The sequence below is a fragment of the Abrus precatorius genome, unplaced genomic scaffold (genome assembly GCF_003935025.1).
Source record: "Abrus precatorius isolate BTA unplaced genomic scaffold, Abrus_2018 Scaffold4, whole genome shotgun sequence".
In the NCBI taxonomy this organism is placed as follows: domain Eukaryota; kingdom Viridiplantae; phylum Streptophyta; class Magnoliopsida; order Fabales; family Fabaceae; genus Abrus; species Abrus precatorius.
In genome coordinates this window covers 15,469,906-15,493,290 of record NW_020874384.1, presented here as the reverse complement: position 1 = coordinate 15,493,290, position 23,385 = coordinate 15,469,906, and the positions used below count along the sequence as shown (strand labels likewise).

General features: G+C 33.5%; 3 protein-coding genes across 10 annotated transcripts; 2 read left to right on the top strand and 1 right to left on the bottom strand.

The window, feature by feature from the left end:
- The first annotated feature begins 2,185 nt into the window (after nucleotides 1–2,185).
- On the top strand, nucleotides 2,186–7,436 carry LOC113864722 (NADP-dependent malic enzyme). Of its 3 annotated transcripts, none has more exons than XM_027498769.1 (20): nucleotides 2,186–2,355; nucleotides 2,767–2,966; nucleotides 3,575–3,695; nucleotides 3,820–3,894; nucleotides 4,122–4,273; nucleotides 4,352–4,457; nucleotides 4,539–4,604; nucleotides 4,699–4,794; nucleotides 4,917–4,988; nucleotides 5,071–5,154; nucleotides 5,241–5,339; nucleotides 5,592–5,639; nucleotides 5,717–5,770; nucleotides 5,871–5,969; nucleotides 6,071–6,160; nucleotides 6,246–6,323; nucleotides 6,450–6,524; nucleotides 6,628–6,718; nucleotides 6,917–7,045; nucleotides 7,142–7,405. In XM_027498769.1, exons 1-20 carry the CDS (start codon nucleotides 2,293–2,295, stop codon nucleotides 7,228–7,230), a joined length of 1,887 nt encoding a protein of 628 aa, XP_027354570.1. In that variant the 5' UTR covers nucleotides 2,186–2,292; the 3' UTR covers nucleotides 7,231–7,405. The 3 variants fall into 3 exon arrangements, with proteins under 3 accessions (XP_027354570.1, XP_027354572.1, XP_027354573.1); XM_027498771.1 differs by lacking the exon at nucleotides 2,186–2,355 and adding an exon at nucleotides 2,503–2,670 and having other exon boundaries at nucleotides 7,142–7,436; XM_027498772.1 differs by lacking the exons at nucleotides 2,186–2,355; nucleotides 2,767–2,966 and adding an exon at nucleotides 3,202–3,310.
- A 195-nt stretch (nucleotides 7,437–7,631) lies between these two features.
- On the bottom strand, nucleotides 7,632–13,618 carry LOC113864885 (protein cereblon). Of its 2 annotated transcripts, XM_027499093.1 has the most exons (10): nucleotides 13,222–13,562; nucleotides 13,036–13,113; nucleotides 12,420–12,532; nucleotides 12,247–12,312; nucleotides 11,633–11,734; nucleotides 11,398–11,516; nucleotides 11,000–11,364; nucleotides 10,339–10,544; nucleotides 10,010–10,173; nucleotides 7,852–8,273 (listed from the first exon to the last, which is right to left on the bottom strand). In XM_027499093.1, exons 1-10 carry the CDS (start codon nucleotides 13,460–13,462, stop codon nucleotides 8,129–8,131), a joined length of 1,599 nt encoding a protein of 532 aa, XP_027354894.1. In that variant the 5' UTR covers nucleotides 13,463–13,562; the 3' UTR covers nucleotides 7,852–8,128. The 2 variants fall into 2 exon arrangements, with proteins under 2 accessions (XP_027354893.1, XP_027354894.1); XM_027499092.1 differs by having other exon boundaries at nucleotides 7,632–8,273; nucleotides 11,000–11,516; nucleotides 13,222–13,618.
- A 1,013-nt stretch (nucleotides 13,619–14,631) lies between these two features.
- On the top strand, nucleotides 14,632–23,078 carry LOC113864764 (tryptophan--tRNA ligase, chloroplastic/mitochondrial). Of its 5 annotated transcripts, XM_027498843.1 has the most exons (16): nucleotides 14,763–14,847; nucleotides 14,931–15,023; nucleotides 15,086–15,173; nucleotides 15,506–15,547; nucleotides 16,292–16,381; nucleotides 16,480–16,602; nucleotides 17,366–17,437; nucleotides 17,619–17,731; nucleotides 17,854–17,875; nucleotides 17,965–18,030; nucleotides 18,357–18,413; nucleotides 18,606–18,652; nucleotides 18,815–18,896; nucleotides 21,494–21,583; nucleotides 22,052–22,157; nucleotides 22,632–22,742. In XM_027498843.1, exons 1-15 carry the CDS (start codon nucleotides 14,789–14,791, stop codon nucleotides 22,154–22,156), a joined length of 1,149 nt encoding a protein of 382 aa, XP_027354644.1. In that variant the 5' UTR covers nucleotides 14,763–14,788; the 3' UTR covers nucleotide 22,157; nucleotides 22,632–22,742. The 5 variants fall into 5 exon arrangements, with proteins under 5 accessions (XP_027354646.1, XP_027354647.1, XP_027354644.1 ...); XM_027498845.1 differs by lacking the exons at nucleotides 14,763–14,847; nucleotides 22,052–22,157 and adding an exon at nucleotides 14,632–14,755 and having other exon boundaries at nucleotides 14,896–15,023; nucleotides 22,632–23,078; XM_027498842.1 differs by lacking the exon at nucleotides 22,052–22,157 and having other exon boundaries at nucleotides 22,632–23,078.
- Nucleotides 23,079–23,385: the final 307 nt, after the last annotated feature.

Below are 23,385 nucleotides of genomic sequence, written 5' to 3'. Positions count from 1 at the left end.
ATAAATAAAAACAGATACAGTAGAATTGAAAAGTGTGTAGGGTAGATGCGGGGAAAAAAAGAAGAAAAAATTGGTATCTTAAGGGTGCTTTCGGGGTCAAATAAACATGAGATGTAATTATTGTTAGCCTTGTAACCAGCGTAAATGCGTAATTATCTTTTAAAATTATATTTGAAATTTTCTTTAAAATATAAATACATTTCTAGTCAATAAAAAGATATATTTTTACTTTAATTTTTTTTCAAATTAGCACTTAAAAATTAAAAATTTGTTAAATATAAAAATTCTACACTAGTGGATTAACAATAAATTAATTGATCCATAAATAAAAGAATTATAAGTCAATAAATAATTTTTTTTGAGAAACAAATCACTTAAATTTAGAGTTCAACCTCTTTCTTAACCTTGAATTAAACTCACACTTAAAATTCTAGTAGAGATATATAACACCAGTCAACACGTGAGACCAAATTGGTTTGCAATGGAACCGTGAAGGATATCACATAAAATAATATACTATTAGTATTAAAAAAATATCTATTGTTAATTAATTAAAAATTATCTTAATTATGACTTAAAAAATAATTCTTATAAAAATTAATAAATTTCAATTATATTCAAAGTTAATAATCTGTACGTAAAAATTCACAACCTGAACAGAGCATGACGCATGTAAAAAAGCAAAGAATTGTCACACCACCATTGTCAACTAAAATAATCAACGCTGATTCTGGAAGATGGACTTTTATCTTATAAACATGCGACAACATTGTTGAAACCAAAAGCAGATTGAAAGACCATCCGATTCAGACCAGTTGGAATAGAATAAAAAAAAAAAAACTAATTTCATATTGAAAGCTATGCCATGAAGTCAATTATTCATTGAAAAATCTTTTTTTAGCATATTTTATTAAAATAATATTTATTTAATTAAAAATAATGCCATCTCTTCATAAAAGTAATTTGATGTTTTTTTATATAAATTACGTGAATTTTCATTAAAGTAATCGTATTTTAGTTGAATGAAATTATTATAGATAATAAAAAAATCTATTCGAATATTTATTTAAAATGTTAAAATAAAAATATATTCAATATAAGAAAAACATGTAAAACTTAATAATTTATTTATTTAAAATTTAGTAAAGTTATTTAAGAATATATAAACATTTTTTTACTTAAATAGAAACGTGGTTGATGCTTTTGATTACGGGTTGAAGTTATTGATGTACTCTTAAGTTTTGTTCATCCAGTCTCTTTGATTACTTTTATGTTTTGTTGTTAAAATCATTCTTAACTAAAAGTTTTTAATATTTGTCAGAAAAGTCAAATATTATTATACACCGTATAAATGTTTAAAAGTTGAATTAAAGAGCGTTTTTATAGTAAATATTTTTATTTAATATCTTTAAAAAATATTTTAGTATATTGATTACTTATTTATTTCATAAATATTGTGTAAAATACGTTAATTTATAAAATACGTATTTTAGTTGACATTTAAATAAGCAATAGCTATCATTGATTTACTTGCTGAAAAGTGTTATAATGGAACTTTTATATTTTTATATCATTTTTTTATAAACTGTTTACTAAAATAATTTTTTAAAATAATTTTAAACATGTCATTACCAGTTTTGTTATTTACAGTGTAAAAATATATATTTTTTAGTAAGTATTACAAAAAAATAAGAGTAAAATTTTCTAGCACTAACGTGTGTCACACATAAGAAGTTTCACTAGTAATATAGCAAAATTGACTTTATAAAAAATTAAAATTAAGCATTAAAATGACCATTAAATTAAAGATGAGGTTAATAAAGAGAAAATATAGTATTATTACAACTAAATACAAGAACGCAACTCTCACGCATATAAGCCTTGAGAATGGTGTAAATAACCGTCACAGCTAGCTGTTTCTAGTTCACAACAATCATATAAAGGTAGCATTTTTCAGCACTCAATTTGAAATGAAATTAATTTTGCCAAAGAAAACAGCAAAACTCACCACATGTGTTAATTTTGATTACCTTTTTTGCAAAATATCATTAATTGAAGGTAAAACATTGAAATTTAAATAAGCAATTACTATCATTGATTTATTTGGTGGAAAGGTGTTATAATGGAATGTGTGGACTTTAAGAATGGGAAATGTAAGTCTCATTAAAATTGAAAATAAATGGACTTTTCTCTCTCTCTTTACAGTTTGGCCCTGGCAGTTAGCATTGCAATATTGACTTTTAAGAAAACGCGGAGAATCTCCAAATCTTCCCTTCAACACGTTCTTTCACTATGATGTGGCTCAATAGACACAGGCACAGGCACAGCTACAGGACGCTGTCACCACCTACAAAAGTAATTTCCATTTTTATTCTTCTTCTTTTATTAATCTTTTTAATACGTCACGATGTGAAATGAAATATTCAAATATGGCTTCCAAAATATCCACACCCGATCTTGATGGTTAATACAAAACCTTCTTTATGTTTGACAACACGTGGTACTCCACGTTGAAATCTAACTCCATTCAGTCCCTTAGAAGCAACCAAACCAAATAAATTAAATTAAATAAAAAAATTGTCTTAGGAGCTTATATATATAGATACAAGGTTGTTTTGGACACATACCATACCAAACAACCTTGCATTTTGTTTTTGTGAAGCAAAACAGGTGAAAATCTATGTTCGTGTTCGATGGTTTTTTTTTTTATTGTGTTGGTTGCATATATTAATGAAGTAACATCTCTTTCTCGCTTCTGGTTAGCAGAGATTACTATTGGTGTTAGGTGGAAGTTGTGGAGAAGAAAAGTTGTTGGGAGTGATGTCGAGCACATTGAGGAACGGTGGTGAGGTTTCAGTGACGGAGGATTATAGCAATGGTCATGGTGGGGGTGTTAGAGACTTGTATGGTGAGGATAGTGCCACGGAGGACCAGCTTATCACACCATGGACTTTCTCTGTGGCCAGGTGAACACTACGTAACATCTCACATGTAAAATAAGACAAGAAGGAACTACTTGTCTTTTGTTTTTTTCAGTTTCTACGTTTGGATCTGTGGTCCATTTGTTTATGTTATACTGTTAGATGCGAGACTTTTAAATTTTTGCTGTGTTAGACTTGTTTTCTGATCTATTCTATTTTACCTTTTTGGAGAGAAAAAAAATGTTTCCTTCACTTAATGGCATTGCCGGATTTTGTGTGGTTTGGAGGACTGGGTTTGGTGGATCACTGTAGAATTCAGTTATTTAATGGTGTAATGCTTTATGAGGCTATTCTATTCACCTGTTGTGATGCGATCTGCATAAGAACTAGTTTGTGTGTTATAATGGTATATTTGAATCAAGATCAAATCACTTAAGTTTCATAATTGTTAGAAATTAGAACATTTGTGTTGAGTTAGTACTTGAAGCATTCATATCATGTGTTAATGACGTGTACTTCAGTATAATGATCTTGGTTGGTCCTCTTAACTGGATTTGAAATTGGAACCAATTTCAATTTTAATTTACAGCACTATTTTGGGCTCTTACATGGAGTTTGTTTGCTAAATGCTAATCAAGCGTTTTGTGTTACAGTGGCTACACTTTGCTGAGAGATCCACGCTACAACAAAGGGCTGGCCTTCACTGAGAAAGAGCGAGATGCTCATTACCTGCGTGGCCTCTTGCCTCCCTCTGTGTTTACACAGGAACTTCAGGTTACTTCGATTATATATAGTGTCATGTTAGAAGCATTCACTTCTTTATTTACATAAATGGGATTTTAAATGCTTTGCTGTCTGGGGATTTTTGGCTAACTGACTTTGGTATTATGGTGTTTAGGAAAAGAGGTTGATGCACAATCTTCGCCAATATGAGGTTCCTCTGCATAGGTACATGGCCATGATGGATCTTCAGGTACTTGCTGACATAAATGCAGTCTTTCCCATGTAGAGTTAAGAGTGCAATCAGTGCATCAGTGCATATATATATATATATATATATATATATATATCATTCTTTTCAGAAAATGAAAATAGACTATTTTATATAAAAATTAACACATTCTGCTAGTGTAAGAACATGTAACTAAAACTTATTGCTAAGGAATTTCTCGTGGTTTCTGACATTTTTTCTGTATACAGGAGAGGAATGAAAGGCTGTTTTACAAGCTTCTGATTGATAATGTTGAGGAACTGCTTCCTGTTGTTTACACTCCAACAGTTGGAGAAGCATGCCAGAAATATGGAAGTATTTTTAGGCGTCCTCAGGGTCTATATATCAGTTTGAAGGAGAAGTATGCTATTCAATGGCACTGTTCTTTTTGTTTTGTCACTTACCATTTGAGATAATACTAAGTACTTGAATTCTTCAGAGGCAAGATCCTTGAAGTACTGAAAAACTGGCCAGAGAAGACCATTCAAGTTATTGTTGTGACTGATGGTGAGCGCATATTGGGACTTGGAGATCTTGGTTGCCAGGTAAAACATAGAGTGTGTCCCTTAATCTGCATTACACACAAACACAACCATATTAATATAACTTTTAAAATTTTTGTTTAGGGAATGGGGATTCCAGTTGGGAAACTCTCTCTCTATACTGCATTAGGAGGTGTTCGCCCTTCATCAGTAAGGACTACTAAATGTTGTTTTCTCTTTTCCCTTTCCCTCCCTCATAATTTATCAATTAATGAATTGCTATCTGGATCTTCTATGATTTCAGTGCTTGCCTATAACCATTGATGTTGGCACAAACAATGAGAATTTGCTGAATGATGAGTTTTACATTGGACTAAAGCATAAGAGGGCCACTGGGAAGGTTTGATCATCCTTCAAACTCATAGACATGCAAATGAATGATAATTTTTTAAACTATAATTATTGAATGTGAAATTTCTATTCTGTTAACACTTAACATGATATTTGTTTATGGTGGTTTAGGAATATGAGGAGCTTCTAGATGAGTTTATGCGTGCAGTTAAGCAGAACTATGGGGAGAAAGTTCTCATACAGGTTATATATCAGATTCAACATCTGGAGTGGCCTTGGTTTGCTTGAAACTGTTGTTTTCCTAATTTTCATTAATCTTTTTCAGTTTGAAGATTTTGCGAATCATAATGCATTTGATCTGCTGGCAAAATACAGCTCATCTCATCTTGTTTTTAATGACGATATTCAGGTAACATAATTGAAAGCCTTTGACTTATGCACAGTTTCTTATTATAATTCAGGTTACTGATTCTGATCTCCTTTGGTTTAATGCAGGGTACTGCTTCCGTGGTATTAGCAGGATTGCTTGCATCCCTGAAATTAGTTGGGGGAACCTTAGCTGACCATACCTTCTTATTTCTGGGTGCTGGAGAGGTAAGGGCTTGAGAGAGACTTGTTTGCATTTGCCATGAAGTTCAAAAGTTGAAAGGAAATTTTATTTTTTTTCCTGTTTTCCATACCTACCTTAATCTATATTTATGCTTTAGCACCTTCCGTATAGGCCTGTTTTCATTTTTCCTTTTAGTACTAAATTATTTATGAGAGTACATGAATATACATATGAAATGGAATTCTGTTTGTTATTTCTTTGGGAGGACTTTTCTTATTTTTATCTTTTGGTTGAAGGCTGGAACTGGTATAGCAGAGCTGATAGCTCTTGAGATCTCAAAGCAGGTATAACTTGATATTTGTATTCTTTTTTTATAATGGTATTCAATTTATGAAGCATCTAAACTATATCTTGTTGCCAGACAAAGGCTCCAGTGGAAGAGACCCGCAAGAAGATCTGGCTTGTGGACTCAAAGGTAACATGTCTGAGGCATCTGACAAACACGAAGAGCAAAATCTTCTTTGGCTTCTACATTTTTTATCTTCACATCTCGTAACAAGCTTGTTCTGTTCCAGGGACTTATTGTTAGCTCTCGTTTGGAATCACTCCAGCACTTCAAAAAGCCTTGGGCCCATGAACATGAACCTGTAAAGGGGCTACTTGATGCTGTTAAGGTGAGGATAGTGTGTCATATTTTGCCTTAATTTCATACAACATATTTGTTAATGGTTACCCTTGATTATTGTACACAATATCTTACAATTCACTCCTTCAGGCAATCAAACCAACCGTATTGATTGGATCATCTGGAGTAGGGAAGACATTTACCAAGGAGGTGGTTGAAGCCATGGCATCATTGAATGAGGTTTTTTCTTGCTTTCTCTAGTAAAACTTTTACTACCAGATGAGATAATTTATCTTCAACGATTGTGATATTTCTTGACATGTAGAAACCACTCATTCTTGCTCTCTCCAATCCAACGTCCCAATCTGAGTGCACAGCTGAAGAAGCTTATACATGGAGCAAGGTAAATTTTCATCATTTCTTTCTTATTTGCTTAGCCTGAGAAACATTACTTTGGGAGTTAATGTTAAAGCAGTTTAAAATCAGAACTCGTTATCTATCTACCAAATTATGTCTCTTGTATTTGCAGGGTAAAGCAATCTTTGCCAGTGGAAGCCCATTTGATCCTGTTGAGTATGAAGGAAAAGTTTTCGTTCCTGGACAGGTTTAACTCAATACTTGCTTAGCATTTTCTTATTCAGCAGCCACACATTACCAAAATCAGTTGCTGACGTGTTTTCGTTTTGCTTTGCTACTATGCAATTCAGGCCAACAATGCTTACATATTTCCTGGTTTCGGTTTGGGTTTGATAATCTCTGGTGCAATCCGCGTGCGCGATGAGATGCTCTTGGCAGCCTGTGAGTACATGCCAACTAGAGAGATTAGGATCGTTAGAGCATGATAATGAATGTACTGCATGGGTAAATTACGAATGTGAAAAACAGCCATAAAAAAATGGAATTGATAAAAAACTTGCATTTGCATTCCACTGTGAGACAACACATGCTTTGTGATTGTGAGGGCTAACAACCACTTCGTTTCATCTTTTGCAACAGCTGAGGCTTTGGCTGCACAAGTATCACAGGAGAACTATGACAAGGGACTGATTTACCCTCCATTCTCAAACATTAGAAAGATATCGGCTCATATTGCTGCTAATGTCGCAGCTAAGGTTTACGAAATGGGTGAGTGTTTCATGAAATGTGTTCAGTTCAAACAACACTGGTTTTGTTTTATTATTTCATCCCTCCTTAATTTTGTCTTCTATGTTTGGTGGACAGGTCTGGCTTCTCATCTACCTCGACCTAAGGATCTTGTCAAATATGCAGAAAGTTGCATGTACAGCCCAGGCTACAGAAGCTACCGTTGAGGTTTTGAATGTTATGTTCTTCACTCTGCAGTGTTACACCATGAGCTTTTTAGGAATCGATTTACTTTGTTGCTTATTAGGATTTTGTATAAGGGATTGCCCTATAAACTTCGCAGAGTTGCTTATTCTTTCGAAACGTTGAACTTGTATTAAGAAGGAATATTATTGATATTCCAATTCCAATTTATGAACGAACATTATTTTGCACTAGCATGACTAGTTATTTGGTTCTGTTAGCATTAAATATCTCGCACTGCTGGAGGAAGAAAACAACAACCTAATAGAACGTGAGAAAACATAAAGCAAACGAGAATTTCTAATGGTTCATTATACCCAACTACTTTCTCTTTAACTTTTTTAAAAAAAATATATATAATTAAGCAAATTTAACATATTCATAGAAAAAACACCTTTTATTATGATTTTAGATTCAAGCATTGTAATTACAAAATATGAAGGAACTATGACTTTTAAATTCTGACTTATTAATAAAGATCTAATATGACGGGATACCGACTGTCCAAGACCGATAAAAAAATTCATAAAAAATATATAAACAGTTTAGTCAATTCATAATTTCACTTATATTATTGCCCCAACCAACCAATGCAGTTTAGGTAGAACAGACTAGACACCATCTAACCTGTGAAAAACACCACAGCCGCAAGAGTATACAAAAATTCGCATCTAAAATTATCTTCATATGCGACCGTTTCTTCCAAGCTGTTGCAAACATATTTTATATAAATATATACGCAATATCAACATGCACAGTAGCACATGAACCTTTCGTTATGTACACAATATCACCCTGCGCTGCTTACTTGAACATGGGTTTAACGCCGGGATAGATGAATGTATACACATCAAACTATATGGTCATTACATCAGAGCAGGATTAAAGGTTTCGGCGTATTTCTTCTGCAACTTGACAGCTCCGAATCCCCCAAAACGAGCTGGGTCTCAATTTTTGGTTTCTGGCTGTAAAAAGCCAACCCATTTGGGTTTCACATGTTCCACAAGTAGCGATTGTCCATGCATACCTGCCATAAGTAGCACACATTGGCATTATGCTTCTCAGATCTCAGTGCTGCATAAACAGCCAAAGACAAGCAGAACACTAAGTAGCATTTACAGTGCTAATCTTACAGAAAAGTAGCCACACCGTAGGCCCACATTATTGCCCACTAGCTCATCCTTTTGTTGCTGGGTATAGCAGTGACGTTAAACAGAACTTGACTCGGGAACTAAAACTTAACTTGAAGGAAGGAAAGCCTTTGAGAAAGAAGGGTCATTGGCTAAAAAGTTGCGAGGACACCATTTTTCTGAAAGTTTTATAATATAGAAAATGCAGAGAAAGAAAAGAAAAGAAGAGGGAGTTTTCCACTCTCTGCGTATCAGCTAACCCGTAAGGAATTGTGAGTAGCATTCCAAGAAAGAGACTCTTTACCAGCTCTATGGCCGAAATTGTTTTATGAATTATTCCTTCATTTCATTCTACTAAAATACTTCTCACTCAGTAAATAAAGCACACTCGCTTAGACACTCCTTTAGACTAATAAAACCAAGAATAATAAGAAAACTTTGTATGGTGTGAAGCACCCAATGCTCCTAAAAAATTTATTAAAATTGAACTTAAAATCCACACAGCCAAAACAGAATGCACCTTTAGTTATTAAGCCTTATATGCGGATAAATCAAAAGCATATCAGTTATCAAATAAATTTATATTCAGGCTTAATTGCACATTTACTCCCTATGCTTACTCTAACGTATGTGCAATTTTTTGCCTTGTATTAATTATTCCTATTTAGTCCCTCTAGTTTTTCAAAAGCTGAAATTAAGGCTTTCACCTTAAAATTTTATCCAATAATTAATAAATACATAATGAAAGTATGACGTCTTATTGATAATATACAAAATATTTAAATAAAAATACAAAATAAAATGGATGAAATATAATAAAAGTCTTAATTTTGGGATAGAGGACTTAATTTAAGCATTTGAAAGATTAGAATGACTAAATGTAAGCAATTAAAACTAACGGGGACCAAAATCACATATACATTAAAATATAGGGACCAAAAGTGCAATTAAACCTTATATTTATAATAATATGAATTAAAAGGTAACTGGTTGAGGAACTAAATGAAAAACCAAAATATACTATATAATGAAACAAAATGTTGATCAAATATCTGACAATAATACATATAGTTAGCTGACTGAGTTCATTATGAAGGGTATTAAAATAAACATGTGGATAAAACATCCTTTATTATTTTATTAGTGTAATTATCTAAACCAAACACCAACTACAAGTGAAATTAAACAATTAACTGGAAAGAGAGAGTTCTCCAATTCCACTACATATGTCTAATAAAAACCTGTTTCAAAAAAATTTATGTGCATATTCCTACTAGGGAAAGAATCCTCCAACCAAATGGATTATATGCCCAAAAGAGAGCATAATCTAAAAGCACTTTCACCTACCTACTCCCAAAATCCACATAACAGATAAAGAATATCACTGTAAAACGAGAGGACAAATCCAATGCCACAACGGAAAATAGAATCCAGCTAAACCACATTTAAATGACTACACACTAGGTGAGAAAAGTAAAGATAACCATGGGTCATCATGACTATTAAATCAAGCATTGTAAAGCTTCTTGGCATGCAATAGTTTGATCCTTGAGACATCATATTCGTCTAAAGAGAAATAAATAACTTTATATATTCATAAAATCACAGAACATGAAAATGGACTGACACTTACCCAGGAAACCAACTGTATTCTGCAACTGCTGGCCCAATGAGAGCTAAGCCATTTGCCTTGTAAAGGGTCATTATCTCATGCACATGACCACCTAGATTCACGTATGCACTAAGAGGACCCTCACTTGACATCACCAACATATCACTTCGTTTTGCAATTATAGTCTGCAAATTTCAAGATCATTAAAAAGGAGGACAAAACATTACTTTCCGAATTTGATGAAAGCTGAAAAAGAATTGTATATCCAAAATTGTCACTATATTTACTCACAACTTCACAAGCAATATGAAAGTGCAAAATTGTTAGGCTTTGGTGATAGAGTGATTTACCTGGCAGCATTTACATCGGATAAGATCAAGGCTCTCTAGTAATTCAATTTCTCTGCGCAACCTATATGCAATTCCATCAATTTCCAAAAGCTCTTGCCTTGTAGATTCTGACACAGGTATTTTACTAGCAATGTGAAATGATAAAACATCAGGTTTCTGAATAAGACTATCCATGCTAGGCACCGCCACTATTCGCTTCCACATATCTACAGAATATCAAAACAACCATTAGTTTTTATTATAAGATAGCATGTTTGTTTCACAATAAATAGCCCAAATTTGAAAACTAATCTGTTATTTAATTTCAATTGTCTATATAATACTGAAGTTTTCGTTTAGAAAAAAGAGTAAATAAATAGTTGTATTATCTAAATATCAGTCAATTAAGAATAAACAAATATAAAAAATAAATAAATGGGAAAAACAATAGATTAGCATAATATTATACATTGCAAAACCATTTCTCAAAATTCTTGAAATACACATAATTTACACGAGTTTTTCTTGAGGTCCTTGATTAAATTTTAAGAATACTAACAGACCAGTATGCAGAAAAGGAAACCAAAAATTTTATGTACCCAATAATAGTAATCTCATAATGATGAAAGGGGGAAAAGATGCAAGAAATATCTACTCAAATGTAAGAAGCAAAGAAAACTACCTGCTGCCCTTTGTGCGAGCCAAAAAGAGTCAAACATACGATATGCCCAGTGGGGCAAGAATGCTTTTGAAATTTTATGAGATGGGTAGGCATATGTACTTTTACAACATCTGTTAAGCTCTTCTTTTGATGACTGCTCTCCAGAAGTGGAGCAGTTCCCAGCTCCCGGATCCAGACTGGATCTAATTTCCTGATCTGACTTATGCATGAAGTTAACATCACTTTTGTTTGCTGATTCATCCATCATATCATGCACATAACTGGATCCAATAGCTGATTCATGGATCTTTCTTTCCATTAGTGATAGCTCACTCTCAAAACTCTCTTCTGAATTTGCTTGTGAATCACTTTCCTCATTTTTTGAGCTGTGCATTTTAACATGGGAATACTTTGGAGACAATGTATATGAGGTAGCTTGGCTACGGGGCATATTACTCAATGGTGCTAATTTACCAAAAGCATCCCTTGGAGGTCTTAGTGGTAGATCTTCGTCAATAATTTGGATCTCTCCATAAGGCTAAAAAGAAACGTTGCAACCAAACAAATAAAAGGGTGTCATCAGTGATTAGTTACATAGCTAATTTCCAAGTAAATAAAAATAAAAAGCAGTAAATATAATAATATTTAGCTAACCACTCCTTCTGCATCATGCCAGCTCCGTCTTAGGCGAAATCTTTGTTGTCCCCGGGTAACGACATTCAGTGAACCATCGTCCATGTGGCCATATTGTCGAATCTGTAGATATGAGTTTAGCAAGCAATATAAACCAACAGACATATTGACACTTGAAGTCCAACTGTAGTAGGAACTAAGAAGACTATAACTTGTAGATATAAATCTCTTTTTTTGTTTTCCTTCATTTAAGGGATGCGGGATTGATGACTGCTGAGTTGCAAAATCAGGCCTTGTATTAATGAACTGGACATTATGTAAGTAAGTAATTAATTCTGCGCTGCTCATCCTAACATCCACAGTTGCATCAAAAAGGTTTTTGCACAAAATACACATGAACAGTGTATATTCATGCACTAACATATAATTCTGAGGCAAAATGATTTACTACTGCTCTATCATGTCTCTGAAGGACTCACTCCCGAGTACAAGGAGGTGCTATTCATAAACAGCATATGTAAAAACATATAGAACCATATTTCATATTTAAAGGGTTATATGTGGGCATAAATATGTATCAATGTAAATTATTCAGTATGAATGTTATAAATAGCACATCAGTTGAGATGCAATACCTCAGCAGTTGTCCCAATGCTTACTGATTTCATCCTACGACTTGCAGTATCCCTGTACCTGCGAATCTGAAAGACATGCACATCTGCATCACACTCATGTTTTACAAGAAAAACTGAAACACAGTCCCAAGCATGAACAAACCACAAACAGTCATCACAAAGAGTTAACCTACCACACCAATAGTGTTACGAATATCAGATTCGCTCAAAGCTTTCTCAACAGCAGCCACTAAATGGGATTGAATAACTCTAAGGGGAAGTGTAGCCCCCGGAAAGAGTACAACTCCTGAATATTGCAAGGACTAGTTAAAGTTATTCATATAAGTTAAAAACTAAAAAATGAACCTGAAAAGGATAAGAAATCAGCCATATCAGAAGACAGGACTTTGCCACTTTTTATGTTATACCACTTTTCAATGATATATTCGATAAAGGTTCCATAGAAACAAGTGCAAAAATGATACTGCCAAAAGCACCCCGAGACAGAGCAGCTGAATGACAAGGCTCAGGAAACCTCAAATTCCACTCAGACACACAATAAATAAATAAAAATTGGGATGAATGGCAAAGACTATCATGAAACATGTTTTGAAATTGAAAATTAAAAGAGGAAGAAACCTATTATTCAAACAATGAACGAGTGTCCAATCGTGCAAGTAGCATCCTGAAAACACAGCGTCTAATTTTTCTATTCATTTATGATCACTAGTTTCTCAAAATAGTTCAGTATTATTTGATTGTTTGTCTTTTCTACAAAAGTGTGAATGATTAATGATACAGAATAAACACCTTCGAGACAGAACAGTGGAATGTTCAATATAGCACCACCGTCCAAGAGAGTAGTCCTGTGGCGCGTGTCTTCAACATCTGCGAGCAAACAACGCAATTAGTTGCGATTGCAAACCAGTACCGATGCGTTGCAGAAAAAGGCACATGTTATTATATAGACAAACAAATATACATATAAATGCGTACCACCGAGATAGGTGTGCAGAGGCGCGATATAGGTATTGAAAGTGAATTCATCGGATGAGGTAGCAGCAACGCCGTCAGAACTAGGTGGAAGGAAATACGTAGACTCGTCGGAATCGGAATCAGAGTCGGAGTCGGAGTCATCGACTTCTTCAACCTCGAGGTCTTCGAGATCGAGCTGGCGAATGAGTTGGATCTGGAATCTCTCCCTTTCGAGGAGTCTCTGTCTCTCCTCTTCGTCCATTTTCGATTGCTAGGGTTTCGTCTGTTGTTAGAAATTTGCAGAAGGAGAAGGAGAAGGTTGTGCCCCTAACACTGCACTGCACTGCATCAAAAAGGTTTGCCAAAGGATAGTAGTAGTGCTAATTTAATTCTGTTCAACGTTGCGCCCTTCCACGCTGGTTTCTGATTATGATAAAATAAAAATAATGAAACTTGTAATTATAATGAATGTTGAGAATAATATTTCAAATAAGTGTTTTTAAAAAATTTAAATAGTTGTTATATCTTTAAGAATTAATTGAAACATAGCTATTGTTGTGTATTAAATCAATGATTTTCAGTAGTTTCGAATAGATAGAAAATATTTAATAAATAATTGTATTTATAATTAATTATTGTGATAATTCACAATATAAAATAATTATTTTAAAAAAATATATTACATTTAAATGGTATAAAAATTATCTTTTGAGGATAAAGTTTAATATATATATATATATATATGAAATAAATTTTTTTTATATTGGTATAAATTTAAAAATTTTTACTCCTGATTTTATATTTAATTATAAAAAAAATAAAAGTATAATTAAAAATAACATACAATATAGAGGGAATACATTAAAGGTTACGTAACATCAAATATTCATTTTAGTTACGTTGAGATTTTAAAGAAAAAGAAGAAATGTATACCACATATAAATTTATTATTAAATACAAACTACTAAAATTTAGATATATGAAAAAATTTTAGGATGAAATGAAAGATTAGGGAATAAATAAAATAAAAGGATGAAATAATTAAAGCTTTATTTATTACGAATCTGACATGAAAGAACATCGCAACTTTAAAAGAGAATATCTGCAGTCAAAATTGATGTTAAAAAAGAGTAGAGTTTTTGGTTTTTTGGTTGAGACAAACTTAATTCAGAACAACTCAATTCCTGTATATAGAGGCAAAACATGTAAACAACATAATAATTATTTTGCTATGCAATATGCAATAAGCAATTCCAGAAAATACAGAATGAAATATAATGGATGATTTTAACAAAGACGTGTTTGGTTCAGCATCAAATATATTAAAACAAGAATTTATTTCGAAGTTACGTATCTTTTAGATTGAAACGTAATTTAAAGTGATTTTATTAAGTTTGAAACATGCACTAAAATTAACACTTTTAACTTACATTTTGATTCTTCAAATGACAGCCGTTGATCTTGTTTTTGTTCGCATCCAATGGGAACGCAATCAAGATACAAAGGTGCACCCGCCTTAAACCACGAGTGTGTCGTAGCGAGATAAAACTAAAAGGTAAGGAACACAGAACACCGTGGAGTGAGGAAGATGAGCGTTTCTCATTTCGCGCTTGTATCGTCTTGTCGTCCACGCTTCGTCCCTTCGCTGTACGTTATACACTCTTTCTCTCATCGTTTTAGTTCTTTCTCACTTAGGTCTCGTGATTCTAATTACGCATTTCAACAAGCAGGTCGTGTGCTTCCACCATCCTTCGGTCTCGCATACGGTGTTGCACTACTCTCTCCGCTACTTCTTCAGAGGCTCCCACTCCAACCTCCGTAAAGTAATCTTTGTGTTTTTATTTTTCGTATTTTGTGTCGTTTATTCAACTTTTTCTTTCTACAGGAAACGTATGGTGTCGGGGGTTCAGCCTACGGGTTCAATTCACCTTGGAAACTATTTTGGCGCCATTAAGAATTGGGTTGCTCTTCAGGTTTATTGACATATGCCTCTTTTCCTTTATTTGTTGAAATAACCAGGACAAATAATACCATGTTTAGATTTGCATTCAAAAGCCATTGGGTACATGTTTACTTCAATGCTACTCTCTGTACCTTTTGTGTTGAATTCGCGTTTATAGTATTTCTAATGTGATTCCAAACGCACACTAAATGGCATTGAGTTACTCTTTTATACTATCCTGACAAATGAGTGCAGTTTGCTTATATATGTATGGGTTAATTGGGTTCAGAATGAAATCTCAGTTCCTTGCCTTGTTTCACAAATTTGTACGTGTTAAATCATGATTTTGTTTTTGTTTTGCAGAATGCATACGATACACTTTTCTTCATTGTGGATCTGCATGCGGTATAGCGATATTCCTTCTACTACACTCATGAAGCTCGCTATGATGCTTTTTGGTTTTTCTCTTTTTGTTGTTTGAGCTACAGTCTGAGCTCATATAACTAAATTTTTTGCTATATCTTATCTTGTGAAAAAGAAAGGATCTTGAAATTCAAGATTTTTCTTTAATTTGTGCTGCTGCTTATATTCAGTGAGTTACCATTAGCTCAAGTGTGGACTTCAGTTTACTGTGTCATTTACTATTTCTGGGACTAATGTACATTGGCTTCACAAATAGGTCAAGTAATTAGAGGCTTCCTCTCAAAAAGGGCAAGAAAATTCACATATTTGTTTATGACTTAGGATAATGATCCAAATATTTTAGGATAATTTAAGTTCACCTTTTCTGTTAGTTTATATGTACATGCTTTTTTAGACCTTAGATTTCAACTGAAATCCTCACAAATTAACCTTGTTGATAGTATGAAAAGTGGCCAGACTTTGTAGGTCAAAGATGTACAACCTGTGAAGCATGGTGTGGATACAATATGAAACACTGTCACAGCAAAATTTTAAGTGTCTTGTTAGGATACGTGTCACAACTTCAATTTTTGACAAGTATTTGATACCATTTCTTTTTGAAGTGTCCATGCTTCACAGTTGCACCTAATTTTTGTACCTAATTATTGGTTAAAGCCAGTTTTATGCTTTGTTGTTGTTGAATGATACTGTTCCATTTCTCAGTATCTAAAGGATTTTATCTTACAGATTACATTACCTTATGACACACAACAGTTATCTAAAGCTACAAGATCAACTGCAGCCATTTACCTGGCATGTGGAGTGGACCCCTCAAAGGTTCTTTGCAACAATTGCTTGAAACTCTTTGGGAAATAGTATTATGGTGGAAATGCTGGGGTCACTGTGGATAAATGGAATTCATTTTGTGCATACAGGCTTCGGTATTTGTACAGTCTCATGTTCGAGCACATGTGGAATTGATGTGGCTGCTGAGTTCCACAACACCAATTGGTCGGCTGAACAGAATGATACAGTTTAAAGAGAAATCTCGCAAGGCGGTGCGTTCATAACTGTATGAATTCCTAATTTCCATTTTCTAACTTATTTATTATTTTCCTTGTTTTACGGATCTAGTTTGATTTGTTTTTTTTTTATTATTTCTTACTTACTAGCTCTGCATTTCCTTCAGAGTGGTCTTCTCAAAATAAAACAGTTTAATTTGATTCATTAATTAAACAAGCTTTGGGGATAGGATTTAAGCAGAGTATTGACTACTGACGTTATCATTTTATCTTTTGAATTCTAAGTTGGTTGTGATAGTGTGACTACTCTTGCACATTTAATTTATGGAACAACTGGAAAATAAAAATGTTGTTACACACACATACACACACGCACGCACATTCCAATCAGGGAATGACAGGATTTATTCATGAATAAGTACAAATAAAAATGGAAAGAGGATTTTGTTTTGAATCTCAAGAACTTGAGTACACACCACACCCTTTTTGAGCTACAATTGTGCTTCACTTCTCAATATTTGGCTATTTGCAACTATTAACTTTTTGGTTACTGCTATTTAAATAATGGAAAGCAAAAGTTTCTGTTCCGATGTTTAGGCCTTAATAATCAGTAAAGCCTATTCCAAAATAACAAGATAGATGATTTATATTATGTATTTTACTTCCAGTTTGATCATACTATGTAGCATGTCTTTGGCTAATGCAGGTTTGCGTGTTTATTCTTTAGCTTTCCTCACGCCAGCTTGTATGTTTACATTTATTTATCCAAATTACAGTTTGTTTTGAATTGGATTTGTAGGGGGATGAAGAAGTTGGGGTTGGCCTTCTGACTTATCCCGTTTTGATGGCTTCTGATATACTGCTATATCAGGTGGTAAACTTGTGGAAATTATGAGTCACTCCTAATTTTACTTAATATGATTGTAGCTTTGCTTGATTAGGTTTTTGCAATGTAAAGTTTTTGGGAAGTTTTATTTAAAACCCGTTCTTATTTTATATTAAATTTATCTTGAATAAGAGTAATTCTTATAAATTGCAGCATGCTTCTGCAGTCTGATTTTGTCCCTGTTGGAGAAGATCAAAAGCAACATTTGGAGTTGACACGCGACTTAGCTGAACGGGTTAATTATTTATATGGAGGAAGAAAGTGGAAGAAATTAGGCGGGTGAGGGAGGAATTGTTTTAAATTGCACATAAATACCATCCACAAGATGGCGTTGGCTATTTAGCTTCTTTTTCAGATTTTACATTAAGCTTGACTATTTTTATTTTATACATTTATGACAGTCGAGGTGGTACTATATTTAAGGCAAGTTATATTTCACCCCATTCATCAGAGCTCACGAATAATAGATGCAATGGAAATGTGTTTTTCTGACAACACTTTCTGAGATGTAGGTTCCCGAGCCCCTTATACCTCCAACAGGAGCCCGAATTATGTCCCTAACTGATGGCCTGTCTAAGGTTTTCTACTTTTTCTTTTGTTATTTTTCCCATTTATTTGTACATACATTGCACACACAAAACTTCTGTATCTAGCTCATTAGTAAATAATATCTGCCTGTTCTTTTGCTTTATAAATTGGCAGCTCTTCAAAATTCAGCGGATATGTTAAATACATCTGTTTTAGCATCAAAGAATGCAGAATGTTAGATGATAATAATTAAAGGACGTTGCTTACTATCAATTATATATTCTTTTAGGAGTTGAATCATTGAACTGCAGAACAATATTTATTTATTTGAACTTATAAATTTATTTTGACATTTGTTATGGGTTCAATTTTGTAGATGTCAAAGTCTGCCCCTTCTGAACAATCTAGAATTAATATTCTTGATTCTAAAGATGTAAGTAACTGTATTTATTAATTTGCAATGCTTTTGTTGTCACCCATATTGAGTGAAGTGTTCCTTGCAAGTTGCATACTAATACGGGACTAAATTTGACTATGAATATATAAGACAAGTTTTCTATTTGTCCTGTAGATGTTAGTTTTTCTTTGCCTTCACTTGCTCTATGTTTGCATATTTTATTTGCAGCTTATAGCAAACAAGATCAAACGCTGCAAAACTGATTCATTTCCAGGGTTAGACCATCCCATTTGTAATATTATTATATAATGATGTTGGTTCTTAGAGGTTTTGTTTATAAACACTTTCTTTTTTCTTCATTTACTTCTTTTCTATAAATTTTTTATTTTGGTTAGCCCTCAAACTACTTGTTGAGCACTTTGTGGCAAATTTTACAGCTTGGAATTTGACAACTCTGAGAGGCCTGAATGTAACAATCTTCTTTCCATATACCAGCTTATTGCAGGAAAGACAAAAGAGGTCAAAAATGCATTATATATACTTTTTGCACTTAATAATTGTTTTGGTGTTTGATGAATAGTTTGAGATAATTAGTGTTTGTCAATGGCAGGTCATGGTGGAAACCCAAAAACTGCCATAAAATTATGGTGGCCGCCATGGCGTGTTATGGCGGCTATAATAAATATATAAAAAATATTATATATAGATAATAAGAAATTATAAAAAAAAAAATTAACTCAAAACACTAGTAGTTTCACCCATAATTCAATACAAAATAAACATTTTAAAATTTTTTGTTATGTTATCTTTTTTTTATTTATCTCTTTTTCTGCTATTTTGTTTAGGGTTCCAATAAAAATATTTACTTTTCTTTTCTGTCCCACAGTTTTTAGGGTTTTATAAGAGTAAAAAGGCTTTTTCCTTTTAAAAAAATTTAGCTTTCCCTTTTTGCTCTATGTTTTAAGTTTTTTTAAGGGTAAAATAGTCTTATCACACTACTTCTATAGCCCTTTTTTCTTTCTCCCCTTCTGGTCGAGCTATCTTCTCCAATATCTCTCTCTCTCTCTCTTTCTTTTAATGGGCCATCTTTGTCTTTGGTTTGGATAGCTCCCTTCCCTCATTTGAAGGACTAGTTGCTGGAAATAGAAGTTGAAGTCACCGGAAAAGGAGGTTGAGGTCGCCAGAGATGGAGGTGCAATCTCTGGAAATGGAGACAGAACTGCACCAAAACATAAACCCAAAGAGCCCAGGATAAAGAGATCTCAGAGAGAGAGAGAGAAAGAGATCTCACCAAAGAGCGGAGAGAGAAAGTGAGATCTCGACAGAGAGTAGAGAGAAAGAGATGAGTAGAGAGCAAAAAGAGACCGTAGAGAGAGAGAGAGTGAGATCTTAGGGAGAAGAGAGGGAAAAACCTGGACTTTAGGGTTAGGTTATCTGGACCATGTTGGGTCGCTGGCCCAAAATTGCAGAAAAACCCATTTGTCAGCCAAAAAAATGCCATATTCCGCTGTTTCTGCCATGGCCGTCGTTACAGTCATTCGCTTAACGGCTGCCATGGCGCCCTCATAACGGAATTTTAATAACACTGGTGTTTATGTTAATGGAATCACTCTATGTTTGATGACAGTTTTATTACATGTGATGTGTGTAATGTTATTTTCTTCTCTTGATGTTCGGAGATTTTAGTGAAAAAAATGATTATATTATGTGTAATTTACTTGTACTTGAGATGTTTTTGATATATTTTGTGTCATTTTAAAATTTTAACTTGAGAACTTGTAGTTAAAAATTTAATATTTAAGTGATATTTTAATTTCTTTTTTTGTTTTTAAATTTTTTTTTTGATGGGCAACCCGTCAAGCCACCTTATAAATTGGGTGGGTTATAATTCTCAATCAACTTATATAAATGGCAAGTTAATGAACTCATTTTTAGACTGGTTCATCGCGGGTTGGATTAGGGTGAGTTGACTTGTTTTGTCATTCCTAACTAATACCACAACTGTACATACCACCTCAGCATAATCCAGTAACATGCCCACAAAAATCACCTAGATTACTCAACCCCAAAAAAAATATCTAAAACCAAGGTCATTTCCTTCCTCAAAACCTGTCACCCTTCCCACAATCATCAATATCTAATGCCAACTTGTTTTAGTGCTTCTTTGTTGCTAATCTGATCTTAGAAAATCTCGTACATCCTATGAACCGCCATTCCTATTAATTTAGCTTGTAAATATCATATGGGGATTGGTGGAACATTCAATCAAAGATTGTGAAGGGTTTAAAATAGCTGCAAGGAAGTTGATGGACAACTCATTATCATCAATAATCCTATCCCAAACCATGTGAGGGAAAATAAGATAAATGTTCTTTGGGAAGGGAGAAAACATAGATGAAGAATGTAATGAGCTTGTGAGCACCCTATTAGAAAGGTGTTTAAAGGATTGAGGAAAGTTGGTTATGGCATGACTGCACTAACGACATTAATGAAGAAGTATAATCAAGAGTTGAGTTGTGCATTCTACATATCATTTCATTGGACATGACATTGAGAGTTGATGGAATTTTAAAGTTCCAAGTTCAAGGTCTGATTATGATGGGGAAGTAATACTACCTGATAATGGAGGCTATGTGTTGATTATAACAGGATGGATAGGGTTGTTTGGTGGGCTAGGTCTCTTAGAGTTCTATTTCTATAACTGAAAATGAAAAGGCATTAGGTCACAGAGCATGTCTTGTGTCAGTCTTTGTAAATTGTTTAAATTAAACATATTAGGCTAATGGATATTGGCAAAGTCGATAATTAGTGATGGTCTGATACATGCTTCATGAATATGTATCTGTTCTATAATTCATGATCGTGAATTAGTCTTTCTCAAATTATTGCATTCGTGAATATCTTTTTGACCCCAGCATATTGCTACCAATTGAGGAGAAATTATTGGGCATTAATTTGTAAAGGAATTCTTTCTAATATGGCGAGTTGTGTACATAGACAATTCCTGTTTACACTTTAAAGTTTGTTTTTATTTCAAGTGTTTCTCCTTCATGCAGTAATTCCTGAGTTTCAAAGCCTTCAGAGATATTGTATTTTATACCATTTTTTATATACAGGAAGTTGAGCAGGAGTGCCAAAACATGAATTGGGGCACATTCAAAGTTCTTCTAACAGATGCCTTGATTGACCATTTGCATCCCATTCAGGTTTTACCTACTAAATGCCACCTTTGCTTAGATGTTATGGCACAGAAATAATGTTTTTTAGTCAGTACATATTTACATTTTCCTCCTTTACTTGTTTACCCCTGGAATCCATTTTATATCCTTGGCTTCTCAAGAGATAATTTTGTGACTGATGTATGCAACAACTTTTCCTGTTTATGCATTTTTAAGATATGTATTTTCTAATCACTAAGTTGTGACGTATGTTTGGATTATTAGCATTTAATTACTTTGAAAAGTTCAATTTTGAATAAGTTGTATGCTTGGAGTTGAGTTTTATGTTTGGATTTGATTATTTGAGAATAAGCTTTGTTTGGATAATTTTACATAAAATTACCAAAAGGAATCATTATTATGCAATTTTACTTTTATAAAAAGTGGGGCCATTAGCCTATTGATATATAATAATCCCACCCAACCCGCTGAACCTACAGAAGGACATTTTTGCAGAAAGTACTGGAATGTGTTTGCAGCAAACAAGGAACGCAGGCATCATTTTGGTTTTGTTATTGCCTGAACAATCAACTAACTTTAAAACTTGGTATTGCATCTTGAGGTGAAACGTAATTTATGGCTGAAAATTATGCTTAGAATAGTTATCCTAACACAATGTTAATGTCGTGGGAAAGTCGGTGCCAACTTTATGACTTCTTCTCTTGGTTTGGAGACTAGGAACCAGAATAATGGCTAATGTTGCCTACTAAAGCTTAAGCTTTAGTACTAGATTTCTATCCGGAATATGTGTTTGCATAAGGACATGCCCAAGTTTGTGGTTAGTTACTTTTCACCATGGTTGAATATGGTCATTTGATCAAGCACTGAGACTACGTACACATTGTCAAGAATTAGTCGTCATATCATAGGTCTTTTGCTTCCCTATATTATGTAGTCTCACTGTTCCATTTTTAACTGCTTAAAGGACAATTTTGTTTGTTTCCCTTAATAAAAAGACATTTTGTCCCCTATATTTTTTTCTTAGTGAGCAATGGAGTCTGCCTTATCACTTCAATTTTTCCCCTAACTTTGGCAGGTTCGCTATGAGGAAATCATGTCAGATTCAGGTTATTTAGATGAAGTTTTGGCACAAGGTGCTAGAAATGCAGCAGATATAGCAGATAATACACTTCATAATGTTTACCAAGCAATGGGATTTTTGAGGAGACGGTGATAATTGATACCAAATGGATTAAGATTGGCGAGAGTCGAGACAGCAAGTTAACTTTTGGATGATTCATGATCGGCCTCAAAATTTTGAAGTAATCATATGGCATACTTTACTAGTGGAAATTTAAAGATTATTTAATGCAAAGTCTAAAGGTCCCATAAGTTCGTGGATCAATGGGGCTTTCTATCTCTTGCATTTATTTTATTTTTTTAAATCTCTTCCATTATTTATTTGTATTTTATAATGAATTCGCCAAATTGATAAATGGTTTCGCCATTGTTTTTGATGGAGACACACGATCTCGCTGTCTTTAATTGTTTACATCATTTTGTTAATCTTCTTGATCAACTTGTTTCATGTGTTTTGTTATTTCCCCTAAGCAAACGAATTGAACAGCCTCTTGTTTTTCAATTTATATGTAGTCAGATGATACTGACAAAAGAGATATTCTTAATAAAAAAAATTATATGAAAAAGCTCACGGCGCCATTATTGTATTTAGTTGATCACTACAAATATGCATGTCTTTATGAAGATGCTAGAAGTAGCATATGATTTAGGGTTTAATGACGCCATAGTGACATTCTTATCAATATCGAATACTTCAAGGCAGAATATTA

Coding starts and splice junctions, on each gene's coding strand:
- LOC113864764 (XM_027498842.1), top strand. CDS start 14,789: ATGAGCGTTTCTCATTTCGCGCTTGTATCGTCTTGTCGTCCACGCTTC. Junction 15,024..15,085: donor CCCACTCCAACCTCCGTAAA/GTAATCTTTGTG, acceptor TTCTTTCTACAG/GAAACGTATGGTGTCGGGGG. Junction 18,414..18,605: donor ATATTCTTGATTCTAAAGAT/GTAAGTAACTGT, acceptor TTTTATTTGCAG/CTTATAGCAAACAAGATCAA.
- LOC113864722 (XM_027498769.1), top strand. CDS start 2,293: ATGATGTGGCTCAATAGACACAGGCACAGGCACAGCTACAGGACGCTG. Junction 2,356..2,766: donor CGCTGTCACCACCTACAAAA/GTAATTTCCATT, acceptor TCTGGTTAGCAG/AGATTACTATTGGTGTTAGG. Junction 5,771..5,870: donor TCTGGCTTGTGGACTCAAAG/GTAACATGTCTG, acceptor GTTCTGTTCCAG/GGACTTATTGTTAGCTCTCG.
- LOC113864885 (XM_027499092.1), bottom strand. CDS start 13,462: ATGGACGAAGAGGAGAGACAGAGACTCCTCGAAAGGGAGAGATTCCAG. Junction 12,313..12,419: donor TTCGTAACACTATTGGTGTG/GTAGGTTAACTC, acceptor CATGTCTTTCAG/ATTCGCAGGTACAGGGATAC. Junction 11,517..11,632: donor GGCATGATGCAGAAGGAGTG/GTTAGCTAAATA, acceptor GTTTCTTTTTAG/CCTTATGGAGAGATCCAAAT.